This window comes from Globicephala melas, chromosome 7, assembly GCF_963455315.2.
Source record: "Globicephala melas chromosome 7, mGloMel1.2, whole genome shotgun sequence".
Lineage (NCBI taxonomy): Eukaryota > Metazoa > Chordata > Mammalia > Artiodactyla > Delphinidae > Globicephala > Globicephala melas.
The window spans coordinates 38,952,372-38,967,571 of NC_083320.1; the positions used below are offsets into that span (position 1 = coordinate 38,952,372).

General features: G+C 35.2%; 1 protein-coding gene across 1 annotated transcript in view; it reads left to right on the forward strand.

Moving 5' to 3' along the window:
• DNAH7 (dynein axonemal heavy chain 7) overlaps window positions 1–15,200 on the forward strand; it is a 246,720-nt gene that overhangs the window by 22,144 nt on the left and 209,376 nt on the right. Inside the window, exons 3-8 of the mRNA XM_030855979.3 lie at window positions 577–685; window positions 1,424–1,571; window positions 9,830–9,917; window positions 10,966–11,146; window positions 12,882–12,957; window positions 14,341–14,466. Coding sequence (XP_030711839.2) covers window positions 577–685; window positions 1,424–1,571; window positions 9,830–9,917; window positions 10,966–11,146; window positions 12,882–12,957; window positions 14,341–14,466 — 728 coding nt within the window. The remainder of the gene's footprint in view (window positions 1–576; window positions 686–1,423; window positions 1,572–9,829; window positions 9,918–10,965; window positions 11,147–12,881; window positions 12,958–14,340; window positions 14,467–15,200) is intronic.

The window sequence follows — 15,200 nt, forward strand, 5'->3', positions numbered from 1 at the left end:
CCCCACCACCCCCTAACATTTCCCAGCACTGAAGCTGAGTGCCAATTAGCTATCATCACTACCTTTCCTCCCTCTTTCATGATACCTGCCAGAACTGTGTAGATATAAGAATTTATAACCCCTGCCTTAAACGATGGAATGAATTTGTGAGTTGCCAGGGTAATCTAGAGCTGCTGAAGCCATGAGAACAGGAAGATCCTTTGGAGTTGGAATGTAGAGGAACTCATTAGCATTGGAGTCCAGCACGGTGTGGCTCTAATTAAGATGGAAGGCTTAAAAAATCACTTGCCAATGTCTGTGGGTGAGTAAACTCTGTGGAATGAACACCTCAGTTAGGTAACAGGTGTCCACGTCAAACCAGCAGCAGAGCCTTTGGTGATGTGTCCCAGATGTCACACACCGTGCCATTCACAGACTTTAGTGACATTTGCTATTGGGTATTTGTGCCTTCTTTACAGATGTCCTAATTTGTTTGAGAAAACGTCTGTGTTTATACATTCTTACGCATTTCATGAAAAAGGTTTTTTTTGTCCCCTGACCTTGTTTTGTTAACGCTATCTAAATTTCATATTTCAGGTGAGTTCAAAGCCCCAGTGGCAGCAGGCGGCTCCATCATTCCACCTGAGTGTAAAGCGGGATGAAGGTATTCCAGAGCAGTTTAGTGTTAAAAATCAACAATCGTATGGTAAGAACTCTAATATTCTATCTTAGACTTGAAGGACATTTTCTAGAGAAAAAAATCACACAATATTTAGTTAATTAGAGCAATGAAATCGTAAACTGAAATATTTATGTAAAGTAGAAAAATTTATCCCAAGTGTGTTCCCTAAGAAAATAATTGAATCCGTTTCTTAGTTATTTCAGGCTGTTGTAAATGCTATAAAAGCTGATATTTTAGGAATTGGGATGTTTATAATAAAACTTTGATTTATTGTATTCAGAATTTGCCTCTGTATCAAAGACTAAAGGTTTTTCTAAGGGGGATTTTAGTAAGTTGTAAACATTACTTCTAAATTATTTATATTAATATTTTTGACTTATCAGATTGATTGTATTGAATATTAACATTTTTTTCATCATGGTTCTTTAAATTTTCTGAAATAGTTTTATATTCTGTTTTTATAATAATTTTAATCTTCATTTTAAGAAGGTTCTATGCAAATATAATTGAAAATCTGAGTTTATTAACATTAATCAAAATATAAAATAAATTAATGAATATTCTTGAAATAAAGTTTTCTCATGATGACATAAAATGAGAGTTAGTTTAACTTCCTCGTAGTGAAAGAAAATGTGGTTACTTAAGAACTTAAAGAATGTAGTTTTTTTCTTAAAACATGCTTCAGCATTTTATTCTAACCACTTAAATATTTTAGCTTACTTTTTAGATGACTAATTTATGCCTTTTTTTAAAAAATTCAAGCTGAATACATGGAACGCTTTGGAAAAAAGGGCGGGTTACTCGACCAGATTGATGATAGTCATGCTGGACCATCTACTTCCAAATCAAAGAGCAAATCTCCACATAAAGAACGAGAAAACTTTAGAAGCACTCTTGTTAATGTCATTATGTAAGTTCTATAAGCTAACCAGTGTTATCCTCGTTAGAGCCCCTGGGAAGTTTTTAATCTAAAATTATAAGAATTCTGTGCCTCTCTAAGGATGCCTGAAAGCCTTGTTGGAATGAGGTCAGGGTATAAATAACGAAAGACTGAGCTTAACTCTAAAGGTGTCTCACTTTTAAATATCATCAGCTGAAAAGGTATGTTGATGAAAATGATCAATAAAAAAAATCTATACTAGGGATAGGAGAGAGTTTTATTCAAGCCAAACTGAGGACTGTAATCTAGGACATACAGGTTCAATAAGCCCTTGACTGGTGTTCCTCCAGACTACAAAATGGGGGAAGGCTTAAAAAGACAAAAACTACAAGGTTACAGTTAGTTTCATGAGTTGTTTATCAAGAATTATAATTGGATCTGGCAAGAAGGAAGGATGCTTGTTAAGTAAGGATTGGTTGGGGTCCAAAATGGTTGCATAGTTACAAGGGGTTGTAGCTGGCAGCTGCCAGCAGATACTGTTTTGAGCATGGCTGGTGGTATCCTTGAATTTGATAACAGTTCAGAAAATTTAAGTTCTCAGTGATGCAGGAACATGTCTGAAACCACATCCACAATGGCCACCTGGCTCCATTTTAAATGCCTGAAGCAGTCACTCCATTTAGATTTTTAAATGCAATCTTTTTTTTAATGGTTAAAACAGATGTACAAGGCATGTTTGACGGGCCATAAGACAGGCTGTTTGAGTTAGCATGAAGTTCAAGCCAAATCATGTATAAGCCAGAAAGACTTCCCCGTACCTCAATATATGAACATTTCTTCCATCAGGTGTCAATATTAATACTTGGTGTTGGTTGAGAGAGCTGAATGTCTGGGAATTCTGGTTGTAGGCATGCTGCCTGGTAGAAGATTTGGGGCAGTTATTTTTTTCCCCATCTTGTCTGTTCAGGTGATGTGGTGACTTCCTTGGCATTGTGTGTCTCCTTGTGTATAAAAGGAAGGAACTGGGCTGAAATGATCAGCAGTGTGATCAGGGCAGGGCTTGCCCAGTCTGAAGTACAGATCTGTTTACGGAGGGCAATGCAGATGCAAGTCACCAGTTCCTCTTTGCCTGTTTTTTCACAGCTTGACGCTAGTTGTTCAGTAGCCCCTTTCTTTCATCATGACTCTCAACGCACACACACTGCCATTGGTGAACAGAATTTAGTGACACATTACAGTAAGTCACTCACCCACAGAGCTCCATTTTACTGTCCCCATGTGACACCTTACTGGCTGGATAGGCATCTTGAGGGGAGGGCAGTGGTCACTGTGTGCTGACAAAGAGATGGCAGATATGTGGGCTCCTGTGCAGTTAGATCGTGGGCGTGTGCCTCTGCAGGAGTGGTTTGGAGTTTGCTTTTGCCAGGCACCACTAGACATTACCAGCTTGGCCCACTTACATCACTTTCTTCAATTAAGCCCTCTCAGAACACACAAACTTGGAGTAAAATCAACACTCCAAGCCGTGGGTGGGTAGGCCTCTGGTTACAAACTCATAGAAGCGATTTTTTCTCCTCCCAATGTCCTGGCCAAGACAAATGATCTTCTTGACACAACTTTCCTGTGCCTGTCATGTTTGGTCCTCCTCTGGTTGAGGATAGAGCCCGTCTTGGGTTTCAGCTTCATACAGAGGTCTGGGTTTGAATTCTCCATTTAACTCCAGCCTACAGAATCATCTCCTGACCCCCATGGGCATTAAAGTCCAAGGCTCCGCCCCCCAAGGGCAGCCGTAGCCTCGGGGGTTGGCTGTTACTCTGCCTTGTCATTCCATCTTTTCCCTCCTGAGTATTTCCTTTTTTTCTTGTGAGCTCAGCTATGCATTCAAAGGAGCTTTGTGGCATATTATCCAGTATTTATAGAATGGTACTGGGAGGTTTTTCAGATTATCTTTGCTGCTGTGTTATAAGAAACAGAAGTCTCTTTTTAATCATTGTCATTTTTAGTTATACCTTTAACAAACACTATATGGATGGTCTTATTAAAATTCAATCTTTGAGTTTCTGGACTTTAGTAGCATGTTTAATCCCATTTGTAGTTATTGGTATTACATATTTCTTATTTTGTATTTTCTATTTACTGTATGTTGCCTTTGCTTATTTAATCTTTTTTATTCTATTGAATTGAAATTTCTGTCCCTTTATTCCTATTGGCTTAAAAGCTATCAAATATATTTTTATTCTTTTAGTGGTTACCCTAGCATTTAAAGCCACATATAATAACTTATATTTTTAAAAGTTTAAAATTCATTTGATCCATCTTCCCTCTGAATAATATGAAAGGACCTTCGAGTGCTTTAACTTAGCTCTGAACTTTCCTTTGCATTTTTCATGTGATTGTTTATTTCTACCAATATTTCTATAATATTTTAGTTTTACCAAGTCCTTAAACTCCCCATACTCTTTTTCTAAAGCTCCTACTTACTTAGATTTACTAACATGTTTTCTAATTTCTTAGAAAAGTTGCCTTTGCATTCCACTCCTCACTTCCGGGTTCATTTTTTTTTCTGGCTGAAGTCCTTCCCTTAGTAGTTCTTTCAATGAGGATCTGTGGAGAGTGAACTCGAGACTTTTATTTTTTGTAAAGGTTGCTACTATTTTGCCCTTACTCTTGAATTAATGACTAAGCTCACTAAAGAGTTAAAGGATAATAGTAATTTTTTCCCTACAAATATGGAAAACATTGAAAAATATTAACAATTTTCCCCAAATAAAAATAGAATATATTTAAAGTGTACAATGTGATGATTTAATATACTTACACATTGTGAAAGGATTTCCAGCAATCAAGTTAACACATCCATCACCTGACATATTTACCTTTTTTTGTGTGTGTGAGAACCCTTAAGTTCTACTCTCTTAGCAAATGTCAATTACACGATACAGTATTATCTATAGCCACATGATGGCATATATTATTGTTGATGAGAAGCCTTTGTTGCTTTATTTGTTACTTCTTTATTTGCAATCTGTTTGTACTGTCAGTTTGTTTTTTCAAAGCCTTCTATATAGTCTGTAAAAAACAGATTTAGCGAGATATAATTTACATACCATTACATTCATCCATGTTAAAAATGTACAATTGAATGAATCTTAGTAAATTTCTGTAGTTGCGCAACCTTCACCAAAATCCAGTTTTAGAATACTTCTGTCATCTACAAGTTCCCTTTTGCCCATCTCAGTTAATCCTTTCTACCACTGGTTGCCCCAGGCAATCATCGATCTGCTTTCTGTTTCTATAGCTTTATCTTTTCTACAATTTCACATAAATGGAATCATACAGTATGTATGTTTTTGAAATCCATCTTGTTTACTGTTTCTTATTTGGGGCTATTATGAATGATGCTGCTATGAGCTTTGCTTGCTGGTCTTTTTGTGGACATCTGTTTTCACTTCTGCTGTGTAGATACCTATTTATAGAAATTCTGGGTAGTGTAGTAGGTGTATGTTTAAATTTTTAAGACATTCCTAAGCTGTTTTCCAAATCATCATACTATTTTACATTCCCACAGGAATGTATAAAGAAGTTTCTAGTTTCTCTCCCTTCTTGCCCACACTTTGTCTTTTGTTGTGTTTTGTCATTCTAACCATTCTAGTAAATGTGTTGTCGTATCTTATCATGGCTTTAGGTTGTATGTCTCTAATGACTAATAACGATGGACATCTTTTTTGTAGTTGTTTGGCATTCACATAATTTCTTTGGGGAACTGTCAACTTAAACCTATTGCCCATTTTAAAAAATTGGGTTGTTTGTCTTATTATTGGCTTGTAAGAGTTTTTTATATAGTGTCTATGCAAGTCCTTTATCAGATATATCTTCTGCAAGTATTTTCTCCCAGTCTGTGGCTTATCTTTCCATTTCCTTCCTGGCATTTTTTGAAAAGCAAACGTTTTAAATTTTGATGAAGCTCAACTTATCATTTTTTTCTTTTATTGTTCATGCTTTTGGAGTCATATCCAAGAAACTTTTCCTATCACAAGATCATAAATATTTTCTCTTATGTTTTCTTAGAAGTTTTAGCTTAGCTCTAGTTTTAGTTTTAGCTCTTACATTTATGTGCATGCTTTATTTCAATTAGGTATCTGTGTTATGAGGTAAGGGTTAAGGTTAATTTTTTTGCATATAGATATCCAAATGTTTGAGCCTCATTTGGTGAAAAGACAATTTTCATTAAATTACCTGGGCATGTTTGTCCAAAATCATTTGACCATATATAGGGTTCTATTTCTCTTGCATTTACCTATGTGTCTGTATTTACACCACTTGTCACGTAGCTTTGTATTAAGTTTTGAAATCAGGTAGTTTAATTCCACAAAATTTATTCTTCTTTTTCAAAATTGTTTTGGCTATTCTAGGTCTTTTGCATTTTCATATACTACACTTTAAGATCAGCTTGTCAGTTTCTGCAAAAAAAAAAAAAAGAAAAAGCTTACTGAGATATAGTAGACAATGCATTGAAACTATAAATCAATTTTGAGAGAATTGCCATTTCAATAATATTGAGCCTTCCAGTCCATGAACATGTTATTTCTCTCCATTAAATTAGATTTTCTTTCATTGCTCTCATTAGTGTCTTGTATTTTTAATGTACAAGTCTTAGACTTTAAAAATATTATTCTTGAGTATTTTTCTTTTTGATGTGAATGAAATTATGTAATTTCATTTTCTGATTATTCTTTCTCTGTATATAGAAAAATCTATTGAGTTTTTGCTTGTTAATTTTATATCATAAGACCTTACTAAATGTGCTTACTAGTTCTGGAGCTTTTTAAAAGATTCCTTAGAATTTCCTACATATCAGTCATGTTGTCTGCAAATAATAGATTTATGTCTTCATTTTCAATTTAGATGCTTTTCATTTCTCTCTCTTTCCATTTTACACTTGTTGGGTCCTTCAGTACATTGTTTTTCTTTTACTTTTTTTTTTTTTTTTTTTGCGGTACACATGCCTCTCACTGTTGTGGCGTCTCCCGTTGCGGAACACAGGCTTTGGACGCGCAGGCTCGGCGGCCATGGCTCACGGGCCCAGCCGCTCCACGGCATGTGGGTCTTCTGCATCGGCAGGCGGACTCTCAACCACTGCGCCACCAGGGAAGCCCCAGTACGTTGTTGAATAGAACTGGTGATAGTGAAATTCCCAGTCTTATTGGGAACGTGTTCAGTCTTTCACATTTATGTAGGATGTTAGTTGTAGGTTTTTAAGATACTCTTTATTAGATTAATGAATTTCCCTTCTTTTCCTAGTTTGTTGAGAGGTTTCGTCATGAGTGGATGCTGGATTTCTGTCAGATGCTTTTTCAATGTCCATTGAGATGATCATTTGATTTTTGTCCTTTTTAAATATGGCATATTACATTAAATGATCTTCATATGTTAAACCTTGCATTCCTCTCACTTAGTCATTATGTATATGTAATATACATAATGGATTTGTTAAAATTTTAAGGATTTTCAAATCTACATTAATGAATGATATGGGACTGTACTTTTCTTGTGATGTCTTTGTCTGGCTTTGGTATCAGGGTACTACTGGCCTCATAAAATGAGTTAAGTGTTTCAACCTCCTCTATTTTCCAAATGAATTTGTGTAGAATTGGTGTTGTTTCTTCCTTACTTGTTTGATAGAATTTATTAGTGAGGCCATCTGGACCTGAACTTTTCTTTGTGGAAAGATTATTACTTACTAATTCAATTAGTTTACTTGATATAGATCTCTTCATATTTTCTATTTCTTCTTGAGGCATGTTTGGTACTTTTTTACCTTTTAGGAATATGTTCTTTTCATTTAAGTTGTCTAATTTTTTAAAAATTATTTATTTATTTATTTGTTTGTTTGTTTATGGCTGTGTTGTGTCTTCGTTGCTGTGCACGGGCTTTCTCTAGTTGCAGCAAGTGGGGGCTACTCTTTGTTGCGGTGGCTCCTCTTGTTGCAGAGCATGGGCTTTAGGTGTGCAGGCTTCAGTAGTTGTAGCACGTGGGCTCAGTAGTTGTGGCTTGCAGGCTCTGGAGTGCAGGCTCAGTAGTTGCGGCGCACGGGCTTAGTTGCTCTGCGGCATGTGGGATCTTCCCAGACCAGGACTCTAACCCGTGTTCCCTGCATTGGCAGGTAGATTCTTAACCACTGTACCACCAGGGAAGTCCCCTGAGTTGTCTAATTTGCTGGCATAAAGTTGCTCAGATAATTTCCTTGCTGTCAGCCTTCCTATGCGTTTCCTCCCTTGGTACCTGTTGATTGCAACACGAGAGCCTTTTCTAGGGGTCTCCTAGGCAGATTGGTTTCCTTCCTGCATGAGTTACGGTCTTCTCAGTGTTCTCAGTTGTTTCATCTGTTCTTTATCTTCTTTTCATGTTCCAAAAATTTGTTGAAGTATCTACTCAGCTGATGACCCTCTAGTTGCTTTACAATCGTGCATTCAAATTATTACCATTTTCATAGGAAAACTTGAAAAAAAGGATGTTTATGTCACCATCTTGAACGAAAAATCTCTATTGATAAAGAGAAAAAATATCAATATAGTTCTTTCAGTTTTGAGAAATAAAGTACATCATATTTTCTCTTTAACAGGTAAAGTGTCTCCAGTATTGATTGATTTATTTCTGAATGGAATGTTGCTTTGATGGAAAGAGCATGACAGTTTAGAAGCACATATGGATGGGCAAATCCTTGGTTTTGTATTTAATTAACAGTGTGATGAAGGGGAAGTTATTTAATCTCTCTGACATTGTTTCTTCATCTGTGCAGTGGGGATAATTATGTCATTGTCTCCTGTAACAGTAGGTGTGAGGATTAGAGAAAGCTTCTATTATTGTTCCTAGCAGCAGGCTCTTTGCCTGCGGCCACAGAACGATAAATTTATAGAGTTTTAGAGCTGAAAGGATCTTCATTCTGACTGCAAGAACTTCTGCAGCCTCTCCTGTAGCCCCTAACCTCCTCCCTCTTCACCTCTCCTGACCTTGCTGCATTCTTCTAGGTCCACATTACTCACACAGAGGATGAAGTTTGAGCGTCAGGATTCAGCAAAGTAGATAGGATAAGCATTTCTTCCATTAAAAAACAAAAAAACCCAACAATCCATTTATTAAGGTCATAAACTTTATAGTGGCAGAATCTGAACCCAGATGTCCTGATTCCTGAAGTACGTTACTGTCATTAGTATCTTATTACTATACAAACACCAAAATAACGAGATGATTACTTTTGCAGTTAAAATAACCCTTCTCTTTCCAGCCACAGAATACCCTGAAGATCTGAGACATTCCTGAGCTATTCCTGAGACATTCCTGACACATTGCCTTGCCTCTCTTCTCTGGTCCATTTAGTTGAAAACAATAAGTCTAAAGTTCACAAGATAGTGGATTCCTAGATTTGCAAAAAACTAAGTCAGAAGATCCATTCTGGGTACCTACTTTGGTATGATATCTCAAGACAGATATTCAATAAACCTACAGTCTCCACTCACTGGACAGTTAGTGGGGAGAAGTATTTTATTACACAGCATCACTAACCTGTATCCATCCTGATGAAGTTGGGACCTGGAGCATGATACATTCAATGATAGAGAGGTTAAAGGTATCACAGAACAACTTATTTTCCTGAAGATGTGAACTTTTCACACATTGGAGCCCCAGAGGAAGTTACAAAATGTAGCTCATATCTGATATAGGTTTTGAACTGAATTATACCTAGAAACGTTATAGTATTATATGAACAGTTAGCCAATAATAAAAACATAGGAGCATATGAGCTTCTATGTCACTTGTTGCTAACTTCTAATATGTGTTCCTAGAAATCTGAGAAATGGTCTCTTGAAGAATATATCTGTGTCTTTGGCAAAACTACATTTAGAGTCTTTTCCATTGGTGCTCTTCTAAACGTCATATTTATAAATAACCATACATGTTTCAGGAATAATGCAAGAACATTCCTATAAAAGTTCAGAGAAGAGAGGTGATTTTGGAGCAATGAGCAAGAATGAATAAAGCCTATCAAAAAGGATGTGGCCTCTGAATTAGATCTTTCAAATCACTTTCAATAAAACTCTCTCTCTGAATAAAGAGAAGGTATTCTGGGAGGAATACGGTACCAAATAAATATGTTTACTATTTTAAAAATGTTCCACAATGCCTTTTTTTTCTTATTTTATAAAAGACAGTCTGACAGATAAATCTATTGATTTATGTTCTAACTGCCATTTATATACATTTGAATAGTGTGTTTATCATTTTCTTAGGCAACAAGATGCTGTCTTAGACTCAGCTACTCTGGATGAAAGCACATTGCCAAAACTAACCACTTCTGCAATAGAGAGAGACATCTTGGTAACAAGCTATTTCTTTTGTCAGTATAATTGAAAGTAAAGGAAGCACTTGAAGGTGCTCTTGTGCCTTTGAGTTTATTCTGTGCTCCTTCCTGTGCAAATACATGGATGTAGGAGTAAAGATGAAGTTCCATAAAATTGCTCTATTGGATTAACGGAGGAAATTATTCTTCCCCTCGTTTCCTAAGACCCCAGTCAGAGAATCTCAAGTCTCCCTGCTCCCTATGTTAAAGCTAGCCTCAGTCATGTATAGCTTTTACATGTCTTTATTCTATGAGAAATTATTTTAATTACATAATGTACATGTCACAGAGCATATTAACTTACTCTAGAAAAAAGTAATTCTTCAACGATTTCAAATATAGAATTTTTTAAAAGCAAATATCAAAGACTTTAACATTGCTAATTTGAAAGTATTTTTTGATGTTTAAATTTTTTTCTGATAAGTGACATGTAAAAACTTGGGAAAATATATTGACATTAAATATCCATTGTTAGAGAAATACTATCATGTCTTAAAATAAATTTTTTGTGTACACATTTAACAACATCTGTAAAATTATGGCATGAAATATTAACAGGCCAATTAGAAATTTTGTAAATCCTGTTGGATAATATTTCTGAGATTAATGACTAGGGATACTGATTCACTTACAGCTTTTAAGATCTACTTCTGATTATCAATAACACAAGGACAAAAACGAACATCCTAAATTTTCACACATTTATAGAACACTAAATTCTACCTCCACATATATGAGTTCTGTTTAGTACATCATATATTTAGTAATGTAACTTCAAGTTTTAGAGTGTAGTTATGAATTAAGGTAAGAGTTTTAATTTTCATGAAATAAGTTTTTTTTTAAGTTTTTTTTTAATTTAGGAGAGCTCAAATAATGCCAATATGAATTGCAAAAAATAATTTTTTATGATTTGTAAATACTTTGTTCTACTAAAACTTTAATTTTGCTCAGTGGTTTTAGTTTTGATAAATACTTCTTTTATTATAGTATTAAACCCATCTCCATTTCTCATTATCTTTTCTGTAGAGATATTACTATTATATCCACCATGGAATTGATACGGACCACGTAGCCCCAATGGAAGATTCTTGGCTGGAGCATGTATTGGATTTAGTCCCCCACCATCTGAAAGTCCTCACTAACAGCATACTTGCATTATCTGATGAAATGAGAGAAGATTATCTTCTTAGTGTAAAAAAATCCATAGGTAAATCAGTATTTCTCTTTCTAATTTGAATGCATCTTATTAAAGATAAATTTTAAAAAATTTAAAGTTAACACCTATCTTTGAAACTATTTATTATATTTATTAGGCTGTTTCTTGTATTGTGGTTACATTGCTTAAGATCTCAGGCAAATTTCATTAATAAAATATAGCAAAAATTTTTAAAAACCGTCTTTCTATTTGTAGGGCTATATCCCCTAAACAAAGGACATAACTGAAACAAATTTTAAAATGTTAATTAATTAATATTAATATTACTGATATCATAAACTAGAGTGTGATTAATTACAAAACTACTGCTATGGACCAGAGGTTGGCAAACTACAGCTCATAGGCCCAATCTGGCCCACTGCCTGTTTTTGTGAATAAAGTTTTATTAAACACAGACACACACATTCATTTGCATATTATCTATAGCTGCTTTTGCACCATAAGAGATTGTTGAGTAGTTGTGATAGAGACCTTGTTGCTCACAGAGTTGAAAATACTTGCAGTCTGGCCCTTTGCGTGAAAGTTTGCTGACTCATGGTATAGACCAATAGGCTCTAAGACTGACATTATCAGAGCCATTTAAAAAGTACTCATTTCCAGGCCCATCTGAATTAAAATCTCTGGAGGCAGTCTTTCAAATCTGTGCTTTAAAAAAAGGTTCTTCGATTGGTTGTGATAGTAAGCCTGGTATAATTGATGCTATGTCAAAGTTGGAGAAATCATACTGCTTTGAAATGGTTGCGGGACCCTTCAGGGAGGAGGGCATTCACTGCATTGAAGACTCCTATTGAGTGTTTTGATCATGTAAAGAGCCATATCCTTGCCCCCAAAGAGTTCATAGTGTAATGAGGGCCATGGACAAGTCACTAAATTATAAAGCAAAGTAGCAAGTACAGTGAGGAGAGAAATCGAGAACATGGTCTAAGGGAGAAGAGGTCATGCCTGACTTGTTAGGAAGGACTCTGTGGCACCTGAACTGAGTTGTGAAGGATGAACATATACAGACTAGGGAACACGCATGGCCTAGGAAATGGTGGGAATGATGGCAGACAAGAGCGAAAGGCTCTTCTGACCTTGCAAGCGGTTCTGATGGCCAAAGAAGAGGGTGCATTTTGGGAAGGGGATAGAATACTAAGGGCCTTACATGCTTACTTTTAAGCATTTGAAGGTAAAGGAGAGTCACTGAAGGATTTTAGGCAGAGGGATAAAAACATATTTGCATTTTAGAAAGAGCATCTTCAAAGAAAGCAAGAAAGTTAGAATTAACTGAATTAAAGACTGCAGAGGCAGAAGTAGCTCACTTTACTGATTTCATAACAAGGTAGTTCTATGCTCTTAAGCAGTTTAAAAGAGAACAGCAAAGCAATATGTATCTTTCCTCAGTGAAGGGAAACTACTGCTACTCTGTATTGTTGACCTTCAATTCAACAAGAACACTTTTGGTGGAAGAGCTAAAAAGGAAAATGTATCAATAATATTAAGAGCAATGATTTTCGAATAAAGAACAGGAACATTGTTAAGAAAGGGTATATATATTCTCAAAGACACAGACATCATAGATTTTCTCATAAAAATTTTAAAATTTTCTTGTGTTTATAAATGCACAAATCTCTCATTTTAAAAAAACTTAATGTAAACAATTTTAAAGGAATTAGTTGTGCAATTGCTTGGGAAATAATATAATTACTATAAGGTTGTTGATCAGAACTTTTCAATTTTCTTTTAGTTGATTTTGTTTTAAAAGATCCTAGAGAAAAGGAAGATGACAGAAAGGTAGAAGAACTTCCACCCCATCGTGCTGAGTAAGCAATCAGGTTTCACTAAGAATATTGATTTTCTGCAATCATTTCTCTGTATGTGGATATATTTACACACTGGTTATATTTTCTCATATATATGTTTATAATTTGTGTACTGCATATATACAGCTGATCATACTATCTTTGTTTCTGTATTTAAGCCCTAACATGTTATGTTTACAAATTGATGGATAGATGGGTAGGCAAACACACACTGACAGATGGATGCCTATGTGGTTAAAACATAAGTGCTCTGGTGAAAGACCTTGATACAGATCTTTTATCTCCACAGCTCCAAGCACAGGCTTTAGAAGTATTAGGGACATGAACGCTTGAAGGCAACTTGAATGCCCCAAAACACAGTGGGAATGTTGCAGAAAATATGCAAACACAGAATATATTACATGGATTAAAATATAGAACACATATGGGAAAATCCACTTGCTATATATTTTCCCTAAAATAACATTTAGGAATACATCACTTAAATAGTTTGAAGAATAGAACTTATATGATTAAGTAACCACTTCAGTTTTACTTTGTTTTTTTTTGTATCATTTAAAAGTGCCCCAAATTGTTTCTCTTAACAACTAAAAAAAAGAAAGTCAGTGTATCTTCTATGGAGAACAGCTTTTCTCCCAGGGATAGACAAAAACTATCCTTTGTAATTGTAAAGGTGATATGACCACAAATGAAAAACTGAATTAACTTTACTATATATTAAAACAAGACTAAGTGTTTAAAATCAATGAGAATAAAAAAAATTTACTGGCATAAAATGTAAATGTTTAAATATACTCTGAAGGATGAAAATGGCACATCTTTAGTATATAAAAGATGATTAGTCAAGTCGGAGGAGTTACAGAATAAATATCTTTAAATAGAATGTTACTGTTTATGATTTTGTAAGTGACCTTTACACAGTCAGAGGTGAAGTTCAAGAAGATTTCCAGGCTGAAGTATATTCTTAAAATGTTTTAAAAACAATAGGGACATAAAATGTTTAAAGGTTTCCTTAAAAAAAAATCTTTTAAGATATATATAAAACGTAGCTGGCTACTCTTCCTGTTTGATCACTATTAGTTATTTGTGGACTCCATCACATCAAGCATTTAGAGAAAAACAATTGCCTTATGTGATAAAAATTCAAATCTAATTTTATCTGCGTTAGTTAAATATTATACTAAACCACAAAGAGTATGACTTTTATATACTTTAAAACATAATTACATATTTTGTTTTTACCATGAGGGATAAATTGTATTTTTAATTCAAATTAAACTCAAAAAATTATTACTCAAATAAAATTATTACTCAAAAAGTACTTTGACTTTTATAAGACTTCCTGATTTTTAAAGCAGATGACTATTTTCTCTTTGCTTTCAGAATGGAAATTCTTCCAAAACCTTGGAGGAAATCTTTTTTAGCTGCAAGCAGTTATATTAGGGATCACTTGAACGCAATGAACCCTACAATGTTGGTGGTGCTAGATTTGTGGCACAGTACTTTTAGGTAAGTATTTCTGGCCTTACTGAGGTTTTTTTTGTTGTTGTTGTTTGTTTTGTTTAAGAGAGATGAAAGTTATTACATCTTAATTATTTCTTTTACTATTTTAACTATAAATTTTAAAAATAATTACAAATCTAACCTAAGTAAGCACGGTTTTAAACAACATAGAAGTGTATAGGGTAAAAATGAGCGTCGCCATTATGTCTTATCGAGTTCTCCCTTCCCCACCCCCGCCGGGTTACCATATATACTTTAAGGGGTAATCACAGTTAAGGGGCTGAATCGCCATGCCTCGTTTTAAATCCCACAGAACATTAGCTGCTACAGTCATCTTTATTGTTTAGAAACCGAGGTAATACTGCCCATGTGATTAGCATGAGGTGAAGTTTCTGGGCGACTCTTGGGGATCATGCATCTCCTTGTGGGCGTCGTCATGGTGCGAAAGGTGCAGAGCTGGATGTGAAGGCTGGTGGGTGCTATGGAGTTACAGACCTTGGCCCTAGGGCTGAGGACAGTTTACCTCGCAGTTGAGAAGGTCCAGCTTCATATTCCCTCCCTTGTGCCGCCCCTTCCAAGGCACTGAGGGGGCATCCTAGCAATAGGCACACGTGGACATAACCTATTTCTAAAATATGCAGAAGTAATACTGATTTATATCATTTTTCTTAAAGAAGCCCTCTCAAAACCTGAATGGGTCCCTGTCTCGTGATAGAGGACATGGCAGCCTGGCCTCCAAG